Source organism: Colius striatus, chromosome 1 (genome assembly GCF_028858725.1).
Source record: "Colius striatus isolate bColStr4 chromosome 1, bColStr4.1.hap1, whole genome shotgun sequence".
Lineage (NCBI taxonomy): Eukaryota > Metazoa > Chordata > Aves > Coliiformes > Coliidae > Colius > Colius striatus.
Window position 1 is genome coordinate 301214 of NC_084759.1, and position 21291 is coordinate 322504.

Here is a 21291-nt window from a genome sequence, read left to right on the forward strand (position 1 = left end):
CCCCCAGCTCTGCCCCAGCTCAACACAGCATGCAGGATGCAGCCACTGCCCCCAGCTCTGCCCCAGCTCAACACAGCATGCAGGATGCAGCCACTGCCCCCAGCTCTGCCCCAGCTCAACACGGCGTGCAGGGTCCGCAGCGTCACAGCCATGCAGGGGATGCACCGCAGGGCTGGATGGAAGCAGCAGAGGCAGGGGTACACATGGGACACTGGGCTCCATCCCTGTGAGGCTGGGCTCGTGGGCCACACAGGACATGCCAGAGGGCATGGGGAGGGCTGTCTGCCCCGGGGGGGACACTTGGCAGCCCTTTGGGCAAATGCAAGGACAGAGCAGGGCAGGGACTTGGCAGTTTCATCTCCGATGGGTTCCCAGCCTTTGGGAACTGGGATTGAGCTGCCAGCTGGCTCTGGCTGGGAGCAAGGAGGCACGGCAGCTCCACAGCCTTTCGTTCAACAGAGTGTTTAGGGAGGGGAAGGATCCCCATTACCACACACCCAACCAAAAGCAAGATGCTGAGGGTGCCGTCCCATGGCTGTGGGCAGGACAAGGACAACTTCATACCCACTGCAGGGAGAGAACAAACAGGCACATGCATGCACAGGCCTGAAGGTGGACTTGGAAAGAGACTTCCACACAGTGGTCTTTGCCTGGGACAAGCACCAGTCCCCTGCCCAGCATCTCCCTCCACCAGACACACGACCCTCTGAACACAGCACTGCTCCTCGCTGCACCCCTGAGGACTCCTGCTGCCACCACAGAGCTGTTTCTGAGGTACTTTACTTACAGCAACACAAAAAGCAGTACAAAAAAGAAGACAGATGGGGTATGCAAGCCCTTGTCACAACTGTGCCCCCTAATCCCACCTGACAAATGCATTCTGGTACAAAACCTTTGTGGAAGCACTTTGCTGCTCTTGCTCCTGCAAGTGAGCAGATGTCTCACTGCAGTGCAGCACCACGGCCCAGCCCTGGCTGGTCCCAATCAGTCGCTGGTCAGGATGTCACTGAGGCTCAATGAGACCGGCTCTTGGTTCAGGTGTGTCCCAAAGGAGAAGCAGTTCCCACCACCACCAATAAGCAACAACTCCTCCTCATCTGGCAGAAGGACACTGCTATGATTATGTAGCATTAATGGCCACTCCAGATGCTCCTAAAAAGGGAGATTTTGAACATACAGGACTTCAACACATGTGTACCTCATACAATGATGGAGATATTTCATATGGTACCTTCATTAGAAAGCCACATTGGGTCCTATCTGGGGCCATTTAGGCCACTATAATACCCAGCACGGTTGCCAAAAATAGCCAGGGAACACAGGACAAAGGAAACCATGGCATACTCCTCTGGTATTCTCCACACACCCAACAACTTGAAGTTCAGTGTTTTTTTTAAATGTACTTCATGTTTTTTCCTTCCAAGAACACAGCCAGGCACCTTGTCATTCACATCCTATGGCAAGGAGTTCCAGAGGTTACTTGTTTCAGCCTCCCAGCTGCTTTTCATGTCTCCTAGCTCTTATCAGAAGCAGCAATGAAGAGTCATGCCCTCCCCTCCACAAAGCAGACAGCCTAAAGTACATAGTTCTACATCTGAGGTCCAAGAAACATCCGATTTATAACCAACATTCAGAAGGTCAGGAAAGTGAACCCTGGAGACACACTTGTTGCAGATAACAGAATATAGCAGTAACAAGACCACTCTTTCATTTGTTGAAAGAATGTTGAAAGTAATTAATTTGTTGGGACTGCTGGAATCTGAAGAGGACAGGTTGTAGAGGCTTCCTTTGTAAAATGCTCCAGGCAGAAGGCAGCTTTTATATTCTTGAGGAAAGGTTAATGGATAGTGGAGGTTGAGACTGGAGCTGAGGCAGAAGTTTCACTCAGAGGGGTGTCAGCCCCTGTGCCAGGCTGCCCAGGGAGCTGGGGGAGTGCCCAGCCCTGGAGAGATTCCAAAGCCGTGGAGCTGAGGTGCTGAGGGCCAGGGGTCAGCGGTGGCTGCGGCAGGGTGAGGGGAGGGTTGGACCCCAGCAACTGCAGGGCCTTTTCCAACCCAAATGATTCTGTGATACTACCTCACTTATAACGGCTGCTATAAAGAGCAAGTTAAAAAATTAAGCTCCATTTAAGCACACTTCATGCTCTCCATCCTCAGGAAAATGTTGCAGGGTCAGTCAGATGCTCACATACTGCCTGTTACAGACAACAGACTAGTCACAAATCCCAGTTTCACCAAGGACAGCATCCATAGGTACTGATATCAAAATAAACTTGTTTCTTTACATGAAAGGTAAATAAAAACCTGTCAAGCAACAGAAGCTTTCTCATGGGATCACAGAATGGTTTGGGTTAGAAGGGACCTTTAAAATCACCTGGTCTGCAACCAGCAGGGACACCTGCAACTAGAGCCCCATCCAACCTTGAATGTGTCCAGGGACAGGGCATCTACAGCCTCTCTGGGCAATCTCTTCAGTGTTCCACCACCTTTGTTGAAAAATGTCTACCTTGTACCTAGCCCTGAATATTTAGGTAACAGCCCTAAATGTACACACTCCACACAGTGCTGTTTACCCTGAAAGAAAAATGCCAGTACTTACCACATTAATCGCATAGTCCAAGCAGAGACCAGTCACTAAGTCAAGGATGGTGATGCCTGGCACAGAGGACGAGTGAAACCACACTCCACCAACAAGCAGAAGTTTTCCATCATGCACATGTGCAGTATGTGAATACCTGTGAGTTAAAAATGAGACTGAACTCCTTCATAAGAGAGGCAGGCAGAAACAGGCCAAAGATTCACTGCTGAGTGCCTTCTGCTTACCTTGGGATGAGAGGAGGGTACGTCTCTAGTGGCTGCCACTGGAAGCCACGTTCGAACTCCCTCAGGAAGAAAACTGAGCCTAAGGGCTGTTCAGCTGCTCCCAGACCTCCTGCAATCAGCACTCCTCCTTTCCAGCCACAGGCACTGTGAGAGTGGCGGCTTTCTGGTACTGGACCCTCAACGGGAATCTGGGAAAACATAAGCCCAAAGCTCAAGTTCACCACACCAAGTGTCCTCCTCGTGCCCAGGTTCTGAAATGATCTCTGCCTACTGCCATGTCCTGTGGGATATAACATTCTTTCTTGCCTTAGGATAGGAATTGGAGGGGACAGAGAAGGCAGGATAGGGGTCAATCACAAAATCCCAATCTACACACATTCTTCTTGGGATGGCCAAGTAGAAGTGTTTCCATTTACATTCTCTGCAATATTTCTCTGTCCCTCAGTATATTTCACAGTTCAGTCTTTAGAGAGCTTTATTTCTGCACATTTATTAGAGGTAACTTTATCTGCATTCTTACATGCTGCTCTCTGCTCAGGGGATGCACTTGAGAACCGCAAGTTACAAACATGTGGACTGACACAGTGACCAGCAAAGCAGGTGACCAGAGGAAGACAAAATGCTGAGCAGCAGAACTGGCATGCAGAAGCAAAACCTTTAGTGTAAGCAGTGAAGGAAAAATGTAAGGTGATAAGTTTAAAAGAATATGACAGTAAACAAGCAGAAGAGAGAATTTCTGGTCCATCCCCTTCCTCTTAAAGCAAATTCAACTACATTATCACCTGGAGAGGTGGTTATTTAATAGTTTCTGGAAGTCTGAAGTGACAAGAGCTCCTCACCTCTTTAGGCAGTCTATTGCAGCACTTCACTCTCCTCACAATTAAGAGCTGCTTGTGGTGTTCAGTTGAAGTTACCCTTTCTATAGTTTCCTTGTACTACTCAAAGTGAAAATGGAGAACAATTTGTTTGTCCTCTCTGCAGCTACATCTTACATATTTGAAGGCTTACTCTATCTTGAATCTTCTCCAGACTCAACAGCTATAAGCTCTTCAAAAACCCTGCTAAGGTCTGGTCATTCTCATTGCAGACCTCTACTGCATCCTATCCACTACAGGTTACACTCTTGGTTACATATCATAGACTCATAGAATGATAGGGGTTGGAAGGGACCTTTAGAGATCATCCAGTCCAACCGCCCTGCAGAAGCAGGTCCATCTAGATCAGGTCACATAGGAACTTAGGCCCTTCCACAACAGTGTGATATTGCTTACTCACATTTAGCTTAATGCAGCTGTTTAATATTTTAAAAGCTTGGCCTATCTTTATATTAAACTGCCATTTGTTTTTCCACAAGTATCTCTTCCACATGGTGGTTGTGGAGTCTCCATCTTTGGAGACAATCAAGACCCAGTTGGACAATATCCTAAGCAACCTGTTCTAGTTACATCTATCTTAAGAAACGGTGCTGGACTAGATGATCTCCAGATGCCCCTTCCAATCTCAACTATTCTGAGAAGACTGTATTCAGAGAATCACTGAATCCTAAGGGTTGGAAGGGACCTCGAAAAGTTATCCAGTGCAACCCCCTGCCAGAGTAGCACCAGCTGGAGTAGGTCACACAGGAACTCATCCAGCTGGGTTTGAATGTCTCCAGAGGAGACTCCACAACCCATCTGGGCAGCCTCTGCCAGTGCTCCCTCACCTCAGCAGGGAACAAGTTTGTCCTTGTGTTTCTTTGGAACCTCTGATGTTCCAGCTTGTCCTTGTTGCCCCTTGTCCTATCACTGGCCATCACTGGGCACAGCCTGGCTCCATCCTCCTGACACCCACCCTTGATGGGTTTGTAACCATGAATGAGGTCACCTCTCAGTCTCCTCCAAGCTGCAGAGCCCCAGCTCCCTCAGCCTTTCAGCACAAGGCAGATGCTCCACTCCATCATCTCTGCACTGAACTCTCTCTAAATAGCAAGGTGTTTAGAAGTTAGCTCTAACTTTAATCACTGCCACCTGCTTCAATATGGTAATACCACTGTCATCTGGTTGAGCTTCCAATACAACACCTATGAAGGCAATTTCTACTCCCTAGGGCCCCCTGAAGTTCTTACCATAGCGCAGGAAAGTCCTTGAGCGTGCAGGAAATACCAGTCCCCTAGTACAGGTTCCACAGCAGAGCGTCCACCATACAGAAACAGGTACTTCTCACCTATGGAAAAAGAGAAGCAGGTGAAAAGAGAAGTTAGAACTGGGTATGTCACAAAAGCAAAATTGCTGTTTACACAGAAGGGGAGCTGACCAGAGACAGAGATTAATGCAGTGAGGCAGAAGTTTTATACACTATTTACATGAAGACAACCTACAACCTGATGAATACTCCCAGACTTTACCAATAAATGCAAAAAAATGTTTCCCAGATACAAAATTACTCGTTTGCAGATCTTTTACAAGGCACAAGAAAGTACAGAATCGTTTCAGTTGGAAAAGACCTTTAAGGTCATCAGGTCCAACCACTAACCTCACACTGCCAGGCCCACCACTAAACCATGTCCCTGAGAAGGATAAGAATTTTTACTAAGGAGTTGTATTCTTCATGTTTGTGGTCTTCAAAAGACCCCCATCATCCACTTACGTAGTTTCTGATGTTTAAGGCCTGAATGGAAATCACACACTATGGTCTCAAAATCAAAAGTAAAAAATGTGTATTTTAGCACACTTACTGGTCTTGGGGAATGAAAATTTAGGCATCAGAAAGATTACATCTGTAGAACTAATAAAACTGGAAAACCCAAAGCACATAAATCATAGCAATACAATCTACTTATCCCACGAAGATGGACAAATCCTCATACAGAGGGAGATGATGATAAGTTGTGTACGGTTTAATGTGAAGAAGCCTCTACAAGGAGGTACAAAAGAGACAAAAGTACTTTGGGTGGATGTCAAGGATATACATTAACTGCACTTTTCCTTCTCAGCTATACAAATAACACAAGTGTTGGTCCCTCACTTCAGCTACAAGGCAAAACCAATACACTACAGTCTGATAACGACAAAACCCACTGTATTATTATAAAATTTTATCTACCCATTTAGCATTTGACTCTTTGATATACAATTCTGACTCCAAGGCTGAACTCTAAGCTACATTAGGGTGTTAATTAAACACTGCTCCACAAATTCCAAGTATGCTCCAGACTAGACTAACAATTGGAACCATGCAAACTGTTTAACAATTCCCCTGGTTATTTCCCTTCAGGAGCTCCCTGCCAGCCAGTGGAGAATGACACAGCTTAAGAAGGGACAGCTTTCTCCTCCTGAATTCCACCAAGAGCCACCAATGAATTGCTAACAACTGCTGAAGTTTTGGCACCTTATGATCCATATCTTTTACCAAACCAACCTTCAGCCTGCCACTGCACGGCTGAACTCTTCACTTGTTCAGAACTATTGGATATTTCTCAATTGTTCCTAGAAGAGCAACACATTTTCTGAGGCACTTCTCCTGGATAAACAGCTAAGGATCCTGCTCCACAATGCTCTAGAATGAAAATATTATCAGACAATCATTTGGGTTGTTAAAGCCCCTGAAGCTGCTGGAGCCCAGCCCTGAGCTCCCCCTGCCACAGCCACCACCGAGCCACAGCCCTCAGCACCTCACCCCAGGGCTTTGGGATCCCTCCAGGGCTGGGCACTGCCCCAGCTCCCTGGGCAGCCTGGCACAGGGGCTGACATCCCTCTCAGGGAAACAGTTCTGCCTCAGCTCCAACCTCAACCTCTCCTAGGGCAAATGGAGCCCCTTTCCTCTTGTCCTGTTCATTACTGGGGAGCAGAGCCTGACCCCCAGCTCCCTGCAGGCTGCTGTGAGGGAGTGTCAGAGAGTGCTGCTGTGTCCCCTCAGGCTCCTCTTCTCCAGACTCTACACCCCCATTCCCTCAGCCCCTCCCCACCACATCTGGATTTTCAGAGGAACTCCACAGAAATGATTACAAGTATGGAACACTTGTCCTATACCAAAAGTCTGAAGGAGTGTGGGTTGTCTAGCCTGTAGAAAAGACAGCTTCAGGGAGGCCTTACTGCAGCCTTTCAATATTTAGAAAGGGCCTGTAAGTAAGACACAGAGATGTTTTACCAGGGCCTGTAGGGACTGGACAAGGGGTAGTGGTTTTAAATTAAAAGAGATTTAGATTGCATATCAGGGAGAATTTGTTTACTATAAGGGTGCTGAGGCGCTGGCACAGGCTGCCCAGAGAGGCTGTGGCTGCCCCAGCCCTGGCAGTGTCCCAGGACAGGTTGGATGGGGCTGGGAGCAGACTGGGCTGGGGGAAGGTGTCCCTGCCCATGGCTGAGGGGTTGGAATGAGACCCTTCCAACCCAACCCAACCCAACCCAACCCGTCCCGTGATTCTATGATTTGCATAACAGCAGAACAGTGTTCTCCACTCTGGCTTCTGTTCCTCTGTAAGTAATCCTTAATGCTAAGAATTTGTAACATTTGCTGTTCTTTTAAACATCTGGTTATCGTTACAAAGCCTCATCTGCTCGCACTGCAAGGTCATGAGCTAAAAAGCTCACCTGCACACCCACAGAGGAGTAGAGAGGCAAAACGGAGTGGGAGAACCCAAATAATATCCTGCCTTAGCTACTTCCAGACTCATGCCAGGGGAACAACTGAGCTGTAAAAGGATTACTTCCTCATGCACAGAAGGAGCACAGAGAGGAAGTGGCAGGTGTGCAGGCAGCAGAACTCCAGTTACGTGCTTACAGAACCAGACAATCTGTCCTGTTCTTAGGAGAACTGTCAGCCCCGTTGTCCAGCTGTGAAACCCATCTAAAGGAGCAAATAAGAGCAACTCCCTGGAGCACTTTTGAGGCAGTACTGCCTAGCGGTAAGAAGCAGGAGAAAAGCATAAGACTTATTATGGGATGCTCCTGAGAGGAACCAGAGGCAGGAAAAGGGATGGATTTAGGTCATCTGGAGAGGCATAAACACAGGAAAACAGGGGGATTAAAAGCTGAAAAAGGAATAGTGACATGTAAAGAGGTTACTGGTCAGTATGCCTGTCTGACCACATCTTGCACCCTAAACAACAGCTGAAAACCAGTCTCTTCATTTATGGGTAGGTGTGAGAGGGGAGCCAACCCAAATGCAGCTGCAAGTACATATTGTAGCACATTCAAAAATGCACTGCGAGCTTTTTGGGGCACTATACAATCACACATAGGTTTTTATTCTGTCCTGCATCTAGGAAACTAACAAGACTGCAGCTCATTTATAATAAAGTCATTATCACAAGGTATCTATTGTATAGGTTCTGTAGGAAATTGACTGTGTATTAATGGAACAGATAATTGAAATCCTGCTCAACAGTTGGATCCATCAATTCAGTTTCTCAGCTGAGGAAACTAGTCTGAGACTGCTCAGTCTTTCCATCTTGCCAGGTTTAGTAAAGCCTCTCACAAGTACTTTTGGACTTGATCAATGACAAAAGACACAACAAGAACTGCTTAAAGACAGTAAGAAAAATACATTCGAATGAAGTTTAAGCCTCAAGTCTTTAAGCCCAGGAAAAACATTCCCCACTGGAACAAAATCTTTATGAAATGTAATTGGCTTCTGCAAGGCAGTGATGGATCAATCAGAATCATATCTTTTCCAAAACGTTCAGCAAAAAGCTGTTACTTCAGACAAATGAATCTGATGCAGCAACATTAACAGCACTGCGTGTGCTACATAATTCATAAGGCTGCAGCATGATAATTTGCCTTTTAGACCTCAGTCTCTGGGCAGAAGCACTTCATAAGTTCTGGCATTTTTTATACCTCTGCATATCTACAGGCACTTGCAGTACCTACAGCCTTTTTACCTTTGAATGTTACTTCAGTTGTACTGTGTCTCCAACGCAGAGCAGCTGGTTCAGCAACAGGCTGCTCACTTAAAACCTCCACTGTAATGTCATCTGGGTCTGAGGCATTAGAGGTTTCAGGGAACTTTAGCCACACCATCCCCAAGCCTTCACTTGATGGGGATGTTCGTCCTCCTACTACGAGGGCGAGACTGTTGGAGAGACATGACACAGTGTGGTACAGCCGCTCACCTGCAGATACACAAACAGCAGGGTTCACATCCATCATCCTCCCATCAGATGTACAGAATCACAGTTTACTTTGGAAGAGACCTTTAGATCATCAAGTCCAACATAAAACCTAATACTGCCAAGTCCACCACTGACCCACGTCACTCAGCACCACAGCTACACGTTTTTAACTGTCTTCAGGGATGGGGACTCCCCCACCTCCAGGGGCAGCTTGTTCCAACACCTGACAAACGTTTTCACGAAAAACATTTTCTAATGTCCAATCTAAACCTCCTCTGGGGCAACTTAAGATGTTTCCTCTTGTCCTATCACTTGCTACCTGGGAAAAAGAGATCAACACCCACCTCGCCACAACCTCCTGTGAGGGAGTGTCAGAGAGTGCTGCTGTGTCCCCTCAGGCTCCTCTTCTCCAGGCTCAACACCCCCATTCCCTCAGCCCCTCCCCAGCCCCTTGTGCTCCAGCCCCTTCCCCAGCTCTGTGCCCGGCTCTGGCCACGCTGCAGCCCCTCAGTGTCCCTGTGGCAGTGAGTGAGGGACCCAGCACTGAGCACAGCCCTGGAGCTGCAGCCTCACCATGGCCCAGCACAGGGGCACAATCCCTGCCCTGGGGCTGCTGCCACCCCACTGCTGAGCCCAGCCAGGATGCCCTTGGCCTTCTTGCCCACCTGGGCAAGCTGCTGGCTCATGTTCAGCTGCTGTTGATCAGTACTCCCAGGTCCTTTTTCCCCAGGCAGCTTTCCAGCTTCCCCAAGCCTGTAGTGTTGCATGGGGTTGTTAAGATGCAAGTGCAGGACTGGTCACTGAGGGTTCAGAACCTTCATCTCTTTAACTGCCAGTTTAATTATGCTGTGACATCAATTTTCCACTAGACGTTATTTCGTTGTCATCACAGACTGTCTTCCTTGCCCTTGCCATCAGAACTCACCCCATCTTGTGTCAGGATTTTGCTTTTTCACACAGCCAGCTTTCCAGTAGCCTGCATACTTAATCAGCACATGGAAATGTCTCATCCTGCAGTGCTGTCCATCCTCCTCCCCAAAGCCCCCAGTGGTGAGAATCACGTTGGGTTTTATAAGGACGGAGCGGTGACCATAACGTCTCAGCCCAGGAGTCTCAGAGTGCCCCACACACACTGCTGCAGGGATACTTCCAGCCATCCTCACACAACCAACTCGAGAGGGAACTGTAAGCCAAAGAGAAACAAAGAACTTATGCACAAACAAGATTCAAGCACTACATTTTAACTGAGAGAGTAATCAAGCCTGTTCAGCCTTAGTACGTAAAAAACGTGAAGCAGAGTGCACAGACCATCTGACATGCCCTAGAAATCAAGCTGTAATGGTTTAAAGTAGCACTGTGACAGCTTTCCACTTGTGCTACCTGCTCCCTCAACTCCTGACACAGTTCTGAGGTTGCTTTAATAGGGTAGAGGTAAGACTAGCTCAGAGACTATAGTGTTCTAAACTCCTGTAGCGAGGTAGGAATCACTGCAGTACCATCCAGAGGAGCAAGGAAGAACCACTGCAGTACCTTCCAAAGGAGCAGAACACCTTTGTGAGGGAGACACTATTTGGCTACTTAAATAGCAAAGAGTAGCAGGAAAAGGACAAATGCTTGGAAGATGGATTTCAAGGTTTCTTGCCAGATTTTGATCCTATCTTCATAAAAACACTGAAATAAAGCTTTAAAGCATGACAAATAATCTCTGTTCATTCCAATAGTCCTACTGTAAGAGAATAATTTCAGTTACTTACATATCTTCTCTCTAAATACTGTACACCCTAGTGTGAATCAAGCTTTCAACACAGGACTCTAGCTTAGCTAGATATTGTACAAATTGGTCTTTTATCTTATATTTGAACCTGCATTTTCTTTGTTTTAATCAAGTGCCTTGATTAAAGGGACTTTAATTCTCATGTTCTAAGAGAAGATGAGGCAGAGGAGAAGCAACTCTTGGCCCACATTTGTATACCATACCCAGAAATAACTGCTGGACAACCTCTTCAGTTGATAAATTTCTCCTAATAACCAATCTAAACCTCTGCTGGTGCAACTTGAGGCAGTTTCCTCTTGTCCTGTTGCTTGCCATTTGTGAGAAGAGAACGACCTACCCCAGCCACAGATTCCTGTCAGGGAGTTGCCGAGAGCAAGACAGTCTTCCCTCAGTCTCCTCTTCTCCAGGCTGAACACTCCCAGGGCCCTCAGCTGCTCCTCAGGCATACCCTTAGCCATTGCCAGTAAAAAAAACCCCAAACTTATAAGCATGGATAATTTGAAGCTCTTGTTAGGTTTCAGATACAACAGAGAGAGCAGCAGAAAGACCCTGTTCCTGACTAACACTGTGAAAATATGCCCAGAGGGGTTGTGGAGGCTCCTTCCTTGGAGGTCTTCAAGGCCCGCCTGGACATGTTCCTGTGTGACCTGATGTAGGTGAACCTGCTTCTGCAGGGGGGTTGGACTGGATGATCTGTAAAGGTCCCTTCCAACCCCACCATTCTGTGATTCTATGATTCTAATGTCAGTTAAGCAAATGTTAAGATTTTTTCTCCTTAAACTTCAGGATAGTTCCTACACGTTTAGGAGCCTTCAAGGCTTTAACATAAGGACCAGTGACAATCACACAGTGTATTTAACCACACACACCTTCCTTTTCACTACACCTTTTCAGATCTAATCAAGAGACAACACAACAGATTCAGTGGCCTTACTGGCTTAAGGAATGCCATCCCGCCTTATTCTTTTCCAGGTGCTTTTCCTGTTCCCTAGAACACAGACTTCAACTTTCATTTGCAGATAAAACTACTTGTGGTGCTATTCTGTGAACAAGACCAGTGATCTGAAGCAGGTTAACAATAACCCTGTTTTCCATCCTGAAAAAGGAAGCAAGCAGTCAAAACCAGGAGTTTCTTGGACTGCTACTGCTGCAAAGTCCTTTTTATCATAGAAACATAGTCCTGGTCTTGGTTTTTCCCCAGCTGTATGGCTTTTCTCCCATCTAAAAGAAAGCAACACACAGATTTAAAAGCATTTCTGAAAAAGAACTACTGCATGTACAATTCCACCTGCAGGGGATAACAAAACAAAGCACAAACTTCGGGACACCGCTACGATGGCGCAGGAAGTAAAGCACGGCAACCTTTTGGGAGCTGGGAGGATAGAATTCCTCAGAGATCTACAGATGTAGAACAGCATTAACCCAGCACTGCCTCAGTCCCCACTAACCCATGTCACTCAGCTCCTACTAACCCACTAACCTCAGCCCCCACTAACGCACTAATCTCAGTCCCCACTAACCCATGTGCCTCAGACCCACAGCTCCATGGCTTTGGGACTGCTCTGGGGACAGGGACTCCACTGCTTCCTTTAGGCATAAACCATTGACCAAGTTTGGGACTAAGTCTGGGTCCAGCTACATCTGAACTCCCTTCTGAGACGGAGTTTAGAACACAAGAGGGTCCTTCCTGAACCTCATGGCTCAAAGGAAGGTCTCCCTGACTCTGTCCTCTATGCAGAAAATATCAAGTGAACCCTTAAGTGCAGAATCCTGCATCTGGGAATGAACAAGCCCCTGCACCAGTATAGGCTGGAGGTCGAACTGCTGAAGAGCAGCTCTGCAGAGAGACACCTGGGAGTCCTGATTGATAATAAGCTAAATATGAGCCAGCAATGTGCCCTCGTGGCCAAGGAGGTCTATGGCATCCTGGGATGCAGCAAGAAGAGTGTGGCCAGCAGGTCAAGGGAGGTTCTTCTCCCTCTCTACTCTGCCCTGGTGAGGCCTCAACTGGAGTCCTGTGTCCAGTTCTGAGCTTCTCAAGAGGGACAGGGAACTGCTGCAGAGAGTCCAGCGCAGGGCCACCAAGATGATCAGGGCACTGGAGCATCTTCCTTGTGAGGAAAGGCTGCGGGACCTGGGGCTGTTCAGTCTGGAGGAGACTGAGGGGGGATCTTATTAACATTTATAAATGTCTAAAGGGTGGGTGTCAGGAGGTTGGGGCATCCCCCTTTTCTATAGTAGCCAGCAACAGGACAAGGGGTGATGGGATGAAGCTGGAACACAAAAAGTTCCACTTAACATAAGAAAAAACTATTTCCCTGTGAGGGTGAGGGAGCCCTGGCACAGGCTGTCCAGGGGCGTTGTGGAGGCTCCTTCCTTGGAGGTCTTCAAGACCCGCCTGGACATGTTCCTATGCGGCCTGGTCTAGGTGAATATGCTTCTGCAGGGGGGTTGGACTAGATGATCTCTAAAGGTCCCTTCCAACCCCACCATTCTATGAGTCTATGAACCCTGACACTGAATCCTGTTAAACCACTGATGCATCTACTATCGAACATGGGTAAATCACTGTTTTGTACTAAATCAGAAACCATCAGTCATAAGATGACCCTGGCATTGCTATGGACAGCAGAGCCATTGCTAGAGGAATGGAGAAAGCTACTCAGATGGCAGCATCCCGTCTGTTCCTTCCAGGGTTTTACTGTCTCCTAAAGTCTCTCAGAGAAGTCTGCATGAGACAAAATAGTAGGAAAACTAGTCAGTAGGTACCTGTCATTTTGGATAACAATGGAGTCCAGGAAGGTTCCATCCCCTTTGATGCAGTCAAGACAAAGTAATGAGAACATTTCAGATGCCATTCCTGTAGCAAGTCCAAAGGAAAAAAAATAAACAAACAAACAAGCAAATAACTCCCCTCAAAATCTTAGAGCAAGCAGCTGTAAGGATCTCAGAATGGCCAGGGTGATCAGATCAAACACCAACTGGCCTAGAACTGTTTCCAACTTTGGCCAAAATCAGATTCTGAGAAAGGGCAAGTGTGTAAACACCTTCCTCATCCCAAGCTTCCAAAATGTGCAGCTCAGGAAATTTCTAAGCAAGAAGCTGTGTCTTATATTGACCAATCCTTGATGGATTCCTCATCCATGAACCTACCCAATTGCTCTTTGACCTCACATAAATGCTTATAATCTGCAGCATGCTGTAGCAATGAGTTCCATGCCTTAATGATATATTGCATGAGGAACTCTTCTTTTTGCAGTCAGCTCTTCTTTGTGCTTCCCAGTTCTGACCACAGAAAACGGAGACATGAAAGTTTCCTAAAGGTCATGGAACGTGATTCCAAAGAAATCCCAAATGTTCAAAGATGCAACATGGTCTCAACTGGCCAGTAACACACAAACATGAATTCTAGGCTGGCCTTGGAACCACTCAGAGGCAAGAGGACTCTATGGGAAGTCCGTAGCAATGCTAGAGTCCACTCTGGCTTTTATGGACTTTAGGGAACTGAGCATGTTTATTTCCAGGGGATGGGATATATTCAGCCAACTATGAGACTAAAAGGCGTAAAGGTGAATTTGAAAGGCACAAGAGACCACACCATGAGCATTATCACCCCAGTTTCTACCAGAAGCAAAAACGCATCCTTTGAAAAGTGATATCCAAAAATTCATGTCAATACTGAGAATGGAAGAACCCACTGTTTGTCCCTAGGCAAACTAATCTAAAGATAACTTGCCCTCTGCACTGTGTATTTCACATTTCTTTTCCAATTTCATCAAGCTTGTTTCCAGTAAGACCTGGACCTTACTTTGTCTCCAAGGCTCATGGTAGAACTCTCCGTTATCACCCGTCTTACTCCTATGCACATTTTTCAGCTTGGGCTTGTGTACACATTAACCTTCTCTAGAAGGGAAATGACAGAAGGTCTTTACTTTCTCACAGTATGAGCAACTGCAGTAATTCTTGCAGACGTTTCTACAACACTTTGCAAATTTGCCAGCATCTTTCAGGCATCACTTTTGCATTCATGTAGCAGAGCAGGCCCTGCATGCTGGCAGAATAAATGCAAGCACGGTAAATTGTTTTCGTACTGCAGTCTGTTAGACTTCTAGAGAGAATTATAAACAGAGAACCACAAAATCAAATGGGAAACTTCTAGTAATTATCCTACAGGATATTTATCTTGAAGCTGCTCAGTAGCTTTTATTTATCTTGCCCTCCAGACTACAAATAGGTGCAAACTTTGGCAGCACTTAACATAAAAATGGCAAACTCATAGTTAAATCTCAGTCACTAACACAGGAATGGCTGTACACAGACTAAAACTTATCAGAAACTACAGTAACCTGTACCCAGCAATGACAAACAGTAATGGCCTACGGAAGTGAGAGTGCAGGACAAGTGCATCTGCTTCTCCTAGGAATGCTCCCAACCCTCTGCAGTCAGCAACCTCACATGAGATCTAGTTTTATGTATTCAGTAATCCTCAGTGGATCTCACTGTCATCAAATTAATTGCTTCTTGAATCCATGAAAACTTTTAGCATCTGTAACACCTTTTACACCACCAGCTAGTTTGCTCTGCTAAGACTGTCTCCCTGGGAGACTACTCACTGAGGAAGGAACAAGCTTTTCTAACACCAAAGACAGTCTTCTTCCAATACTACTAACTCCAGCTCCACATGAAGCTTCCTGGGAGCTCAGCAGTAAGTCTGATTCAATATCCTTTCTGACTACACAAACACATATGCCTCAGCAGCATACAGAACCATGCCCACAACAAGTTGTGGACACCTTATAACATCAAAGCCGGGTCACTGGTGTTCAGAACAAAAGAGGGTTACCTCGTATTCATCAAAAGGCTCCAAAGCTTGCACTCTTTGCTGCTCATCTTCTGGAGTACAACAGGTGAAAAACTCATTCATGTCCATAATACTGCACTCAGTCCAGCCCTAAAACAGAAATCCCTCAAAATGATTACCTCTGGAAGGACAGAGATTCACTTCCTGCAAGAGAACAAAGACCCTAAAGACCTGCATGAGCCATTACAATTGTCTAACTGGAGCAGCGGCCCAGAATCTGGTGAGAATAGATCTCTTATATGTAAAGCTCTTAAGAATTTAATTTACTGTACCAAAAGTCTCAGAGGAACCCATCACGCCTTAATTTCACATCAAAAAGCAAGCTGGAAGGACCTTCAAATGAATAGTCATGCTACTAGAGAAGGCAGTGTCTCAGCCTTGGCCCTCTTCACTTCAACCCACAGCCCACGACTTCAGAATTATTGCATGCTACAATCTTTCCCAGGTAACTCCTGCTTCATCTGTGCCACAGAGATGCAGGTACTCACCTTTTCCAAAAAGCGCCTCTGCTGTGCCTCACAGTCAGGGTACTGTGCCAAAGAACGGAGAGCAGTATTCAGCTGGCTGAAATGCTGCTGCATGACACGTCCAAAGGCGTCCTCTGGGTGCATCTGCTCATACAGCAGAAAGCATGCCTGAGAGAAGTGCTCTGCTGCCCACTGAATCAAGGCATCTGACCTGTCAGGCAGATTGTGCAGAAGAAATTGGATAAGTGAGGGCCCACCTCAGAACATATCTTCCTGAAACACCACAAAGCATGCTGTCAAGGCATCCTGGCAGAGGTGATGCACAAAATAGAATCCTGTACTGTGCATGTACCAACATCTCCTCCTTGGTCTGTGCTGAGAGTTCAGGGGATGAGAAGAACAAAAAACTCAAAAACAAGGTTTTTCTTCTTTTTCCTTCCCTTTTAGGATGTCATGTGGACCTCATTACAATGGAAGGAGTTGGCTGGGACTGCCACAGAATTCCTGTGTCTTTACTCGTAAGACAGCAGGTCTCCCAGCCCCAGGAACAGAGTATGCACAGAGAAGCTCCTTCTTTTCATTTCACCACCTAGCTAGCAAGGGGTAACTCAACTGACCTGCTGTTCTCCATGTAGGTGAGCACCACCTCTGCTATGAAAAGGGTGGGGATTTCACTGGCCAGTCCTGCCTCCTCCAGGGCTCTCTCCAGCTCAGACAGCTCTGACAAATCCACCCCCAGCAATTTATAGTCCTTTCCAGAAAAGGTAATGGCTCCTGGGAGACAAAAATGACACACTCTCACTACAGCACTGATGCAACACTAAGACCAAAAGGAACAAACAGAAAAATCAACCCCAAAGGCTCACAAGGCTGTGCCCGTCAACTCAATTTCTTTGGGACGTGCAAGAAAAGCCCTACCACTAAATGAATCACCAAGAGATAGTGTCAATAAACAATCCATTAAATGCAGATCTAAAACTCCATTATTCCTAACGCAAAATTCCCCTACAGAGTTCTCCTGGAATGATCACGTTTACTGTAACAACAAAACTTTATTGTATTTACTTCAACAAAACCTTTACAGCATCACTGTAACTCAGAACCAAATCTTCAAGCTTCTCATCTGTAGACCTTTCAGTTTAGGCTAAGAAAGTACCACTGCCTTGATAGAATTTGAACCATGCCCAAGTTTTTTGGGGGTTGTGTTTTTTTTAAATAGATTTAATTTCTGTAAAATGACAACAAATCACAGAGTCACAGCATGGTGGGCTTGGAAGGGACCTTTAGAGATCATCCAGTCCAACCCCCCTGCAGAAGCAGGGTCACCTAGATCAGGTCACATAGGAACATGTCCAGGCGGGTCTTGAAGCCCTCCAAGGAAGGAGCCTCCACAACGCCCCTGGGCAGCCTGTGCCAGGGCTTCCTCACCTCACAGACAAATAGCTCTTTCTCATGTTTAAATAGAACTCTTTGTGTTCCAGCTTCATTAATCCTGAATCCCGAAGCAGTGTGTTGCCAGGCCTCTGCAAATACCAGGACCAGCCTCATAGATTGCCATTCTCAGAAGTCAGTTTCCATTCATGAATTGCCAGCATTACCCTGGCATCCCTCTGTACTCCATAAAAATACCCTTATCTATGGCATGCTGACGTTTCAACCAAAACCAAATCAAATCCAAAGCGAACTGTAAAGTACCTTTAGGAACTACCTGCTCTTTGTCTCTGTACCAGTCCAACAACTGCATCCCTCCTGAGAACTGTCTCTAAGGCATTTGCTACTGGAGGCAAAATGGCCTTCTTCAGAAACCCATCCCAGTGTTCCCTGTTAACTTCTGACTTGTCTGTCCCTTCCTGCCCTCTGGACACAGTGAATAGGGTATTCCCAGCTATTGTGACATCTCCTTTTCAGTTGAAGTACTTGATTAGTATGGACAGAATTTTTTTTTGGCCACAAGACGCTGCCAACATTATAAAAGCAAACTGATTCAAGAGGAAACTGAACAAGCTCATGGAAGAGCTACTCACTAAGACTTGTTCAACTGCTCACGGGAGCCAGGGACTTGTGCTCTGCACCTGGCTCTGTAGCTGTCTTCCATTTATATTTGAATTGACTATTACAGCCCAAACGTAGCAGCTGACTGACGTGTGTCCTCGCTGTACTTCATTCCACATTTTCCAGATCACTCATGTACTTGGGTCAAAATCCTACTCTTCCTGTTTCCTGATGGCTTATTACATTTTCACCTTCTGCAGCATAACATCTAGAACATTAGTGGAAACCTTGAAGGAAATCAGGCACAGGAGAAACTTCTAGTGAAGCCCAGACTATACACTCCTTCATTTTGCCACTGAACTGTCCCTTAGCACTTAGCTGCCATAAAAATCCTTTCAGCTCTGCTTATATTATACAGTACTTTCATAAGGCTCAATTTTTTCCTGCCTTGGAGATGGAAAATAAACCCATGTAACATCAACAACTGACGGTTTATTACAGTCAGGACACCCAAGTCTCTCCTCCTTCTCTCCTACCCATAAAGACCTTAAACTGCAGAATAATTTAGGTTGAAAGGGGCTTTGGAAGGTCCTCTAGTCAAACTCCTTGCTCACTGCAGTTACCTGTATCAGGTTGCTTAAGGCTTTGTTCAGTCAAGCTCTAACTGTCTCCAAGGCTGGAGATTCCACCACCTTTCTGGGCCATCAGTTCCTATTTTTAACTGCTCACATGGCAGGGAAAAAGAAGACAACTATATTTTCACTATATGTAACTGGAATTTCCTCTGTTGCAACTTGCAACCATTGACACTTGAATGTTTTCTTTGTGCCTGCAAAAAAAGTCTGGCTCCATTTTTTTCTACACTGTCCTGTAACAGCTGAAGACTGCAGTAAGAGCCACCTCGCTCACTCCCTCTTCTCAAGGCTGAACAAACCCAGTTCTCTCAGGCTGCTCCCTCCTGTGTCATATGTTCCACCACTTCATCACTCCCATCACCTCTCACTGCAGTTTGCCACTATCTATGTACTAGTGAGCCTAGAGCTGGACACAGTACTTCAGAAACTATAACACAAACTGAACTTGGTTTGATATAACCTGCTCCTGACGAATCCATTCTGCCAGCTATACATTTTCTTTCTGTCTCCCAATGCTTACAAATGATTGATTTGTTCCAGCTTTTGCCAGAAAGTGAACATGCTTCTCGTCTACAGCTTCACAGTTCCTCTACCATCGTATCTCATCTTTTAAAGACTGAAGCTATGTTTGCTTCTCCTAAACATTTAGTACCTAGAAAACCTTCTATAACTATCATACCTGATTGCTCTCCTCCAGTATCTCCCACCATTGCTGACAACTCCTTCATTGTTTTGATGAGAGCAGCTTTTTGGCACGCCACATTTGGGAAATCCACCTCATACACCACGGTGTGATGCAAAAGACCTACATCCTTCAAACGGAAGTATAAGGAGTCCAAGCCAGCACCTAAAGACAGGATCTGCAGAGAAAAGTGTCAGACCCTAGCTGCATCCTGACCACCTGGCTGTGAAAGATATTCAGTTATCACCAATATGAGTGACAAAATCAGGCCATTTCCTACAAGAGGCAAAAGAATTTTGTGTAGGTATTGCCCCCTCCCAGACATTCCTGCCCAAGTGACACGTGGATAGCCACAGGAGTGCCAGATTCTCTGTAAGGATCACAACAGATGTACTGATAAACTACTGCAGTGCCAAGAAGACAAACATAAAGTGGAAACCACCAGTGCACCCAGACAGAAGAAAAGTACCTGTGTCCTTGGGTGGCTTTGGGTCTCCCGCAGGAAGTCTTGAACACAGTGATCCACAGCTCGGGCGCGGATGTAATAACCCCTGTGGAACGACATGCAGTTGTACTCACTGCCCAGGAACATCATTTCTGCAGCACTGGCACCCTCCATTGCAAAATACTGGTGTTTTTTTTAGTCTCAGCTTTTACCCAATAACTCCATGTTTATAGGTCTGCACTGGGAGACATCTGATGACTTTGTCATGTCTACAGCTTACTAATACAGATCCCCTATGTTCAGTAAGCAATAAGCCAGAGAAAACACGTAGACAGTCGCAGCTAGACCTGTTCCCTTTTGCATAAATAAGCATCCATTGGATGAAAAGGTATGAATCCAGAGAGTTAGGATGCTCCCCTGCAATGTGGGTGGACGAGAGTTCCTGCCCCAAATCTGATGCCATAACAATATGAAATTCAACTCCTTTAGTTCCACGGGGCTATTGTTTGTAATGCAATGAATGAGAGTGTGTGCAAATGCCAGGAGAGGGGAGCAAAAAAGAGAAGGAGATCAGGAAAGGGATTTCATCCTCTGTTTTTTGAATTAATGGAACCAAATCAGTCTAACTCCTGGTAAGTGTTGACCCTTTGCCTACCCGGGACAGGAGTGGTGCCTCTTGAACCTGCCAGGCTTACCAGTTCCATTCACCCCCTTTAACAGGCAGGTTATCATTCCCACACCACGCGGGGATGTGGGGGTATCACTGGGTATCTAGGACGTTCCAAAATTCATGACAACAGCGCCGACAACTGCAAGATGCAACCTCTGTGAATTCAGATCAGCATGTCACTGTTGTGCGGCAAGGCAACACGGGCTCTGCTCCCTGACCTGAGCGACATTCACCTTCTCAGGCCGGCAAGCTTCTGCTTGAGCAGTACTTCGGGCGGTTTGTTTTTCCCTGAATTACACTCCCGTGGCAATGCGCAGCCATTTCGATGACTTTAAGTCGAGGGCCCCGCTCCGCGATCGCTCCTCACCGGTGCACAAGCGGCGCCCGCCGCCGCCGCCGCCCCGCCAGCAGCCGCAGGAACCGGTCCCGGATGTAGCCCCGCGCCGCCGCCGAGCACTTGCTCTCGGCGCTGGTGCCGCCGGTGCCTTGGACCTGCCGGGACAAGGACACAGCCCTGGAGCGAGGCTGAGAAGCGCGAGAGCCCGGGGCCGGGCAGAGGCGGACGAGGGGCTCCGAGGCCGCTCCCGCCGGCGCCGCCCAGCCCCGTTCAGGTCCCGGCCTCCCCAGCCCGCGTCCGCCTCCCCGCGTCCCCCGGAGCTGGCCCTGGGCCCGGCCCCGCCGCTGCCGGCCGCGCCTCACTCACGGCGCCGGAGCGCGGCCGCCCGCCGCCCATTCCCATCACCGGGGACGCGGCCGCCGCGCTCAGTGACGCTCCGCGCGCGGCGCCCGCTGGGCCGCGGCGGGGGCGGGGGCGGCTGCCGACCGAGCGCGCCCCCTGCCGGCCCGGGGCCG

The 21291-nt window shown here is 47.1% G+C and overlaps 1 protein-coding gene across 1 annotated transcript; it reads right to left on the reverse strand.

The window, feature by feature from the left end:
• Positions 1-778: 778 nt before the first annotated feature.
• LCMT2 (leucine carboxyl methyltransferase 2) lies at positions 779-21206 on the reverse strand. Its single transcript, XM_062020316.1, has 14 exons — positions 21143-21206; positions 20807-20931; positions 19794-19875; positions 19322-19502; positions 16633-16789; positions 16037-16226; positions 15531-15638; positions 13457-13547; positions 9839-10096; positions 8683-8913; positions 4927-5024; positions 2823-3010; positions 2599-2734; positions 779-1152 (listed from the first exon to the last, which is right to left on the reverse strand). Exons 1-14 carry the CDS (start codon positions 21176-21178, stop codon positions 985-987), a joined length of 2049 nt encoding a protein of 682 aa, XP_061876300.1. The 5' UTR covers positions 21179-21206; the 3' UTR covers positions 779-984.
• Between the last annotated feature and the right edge of the window lie 85 nt (positions 21207-21291).

Coding starts and splice junctions, on each gene's coding strand:
- LCMT2 (XM_062020316.1), bottom strand. CDS start 21,178: ATGGGAATGGGCGGCGGGCGGCCGCGCTCCGGCGCC. Junction 19,503..19,793: donor AAAGCCACCCAAGGACACAG/GTACTTTTCTTC, acceptor TTTTCTCTGCAG/ATCCTGTCTTTAGGTGCTGG. Junction 2,735..2,822: donor TACCCTCCTCTCATCCCAAG/GTAAGCAGAAGG, acceptor TTTAACTCACAG/GTATTCACATACTGCACATG.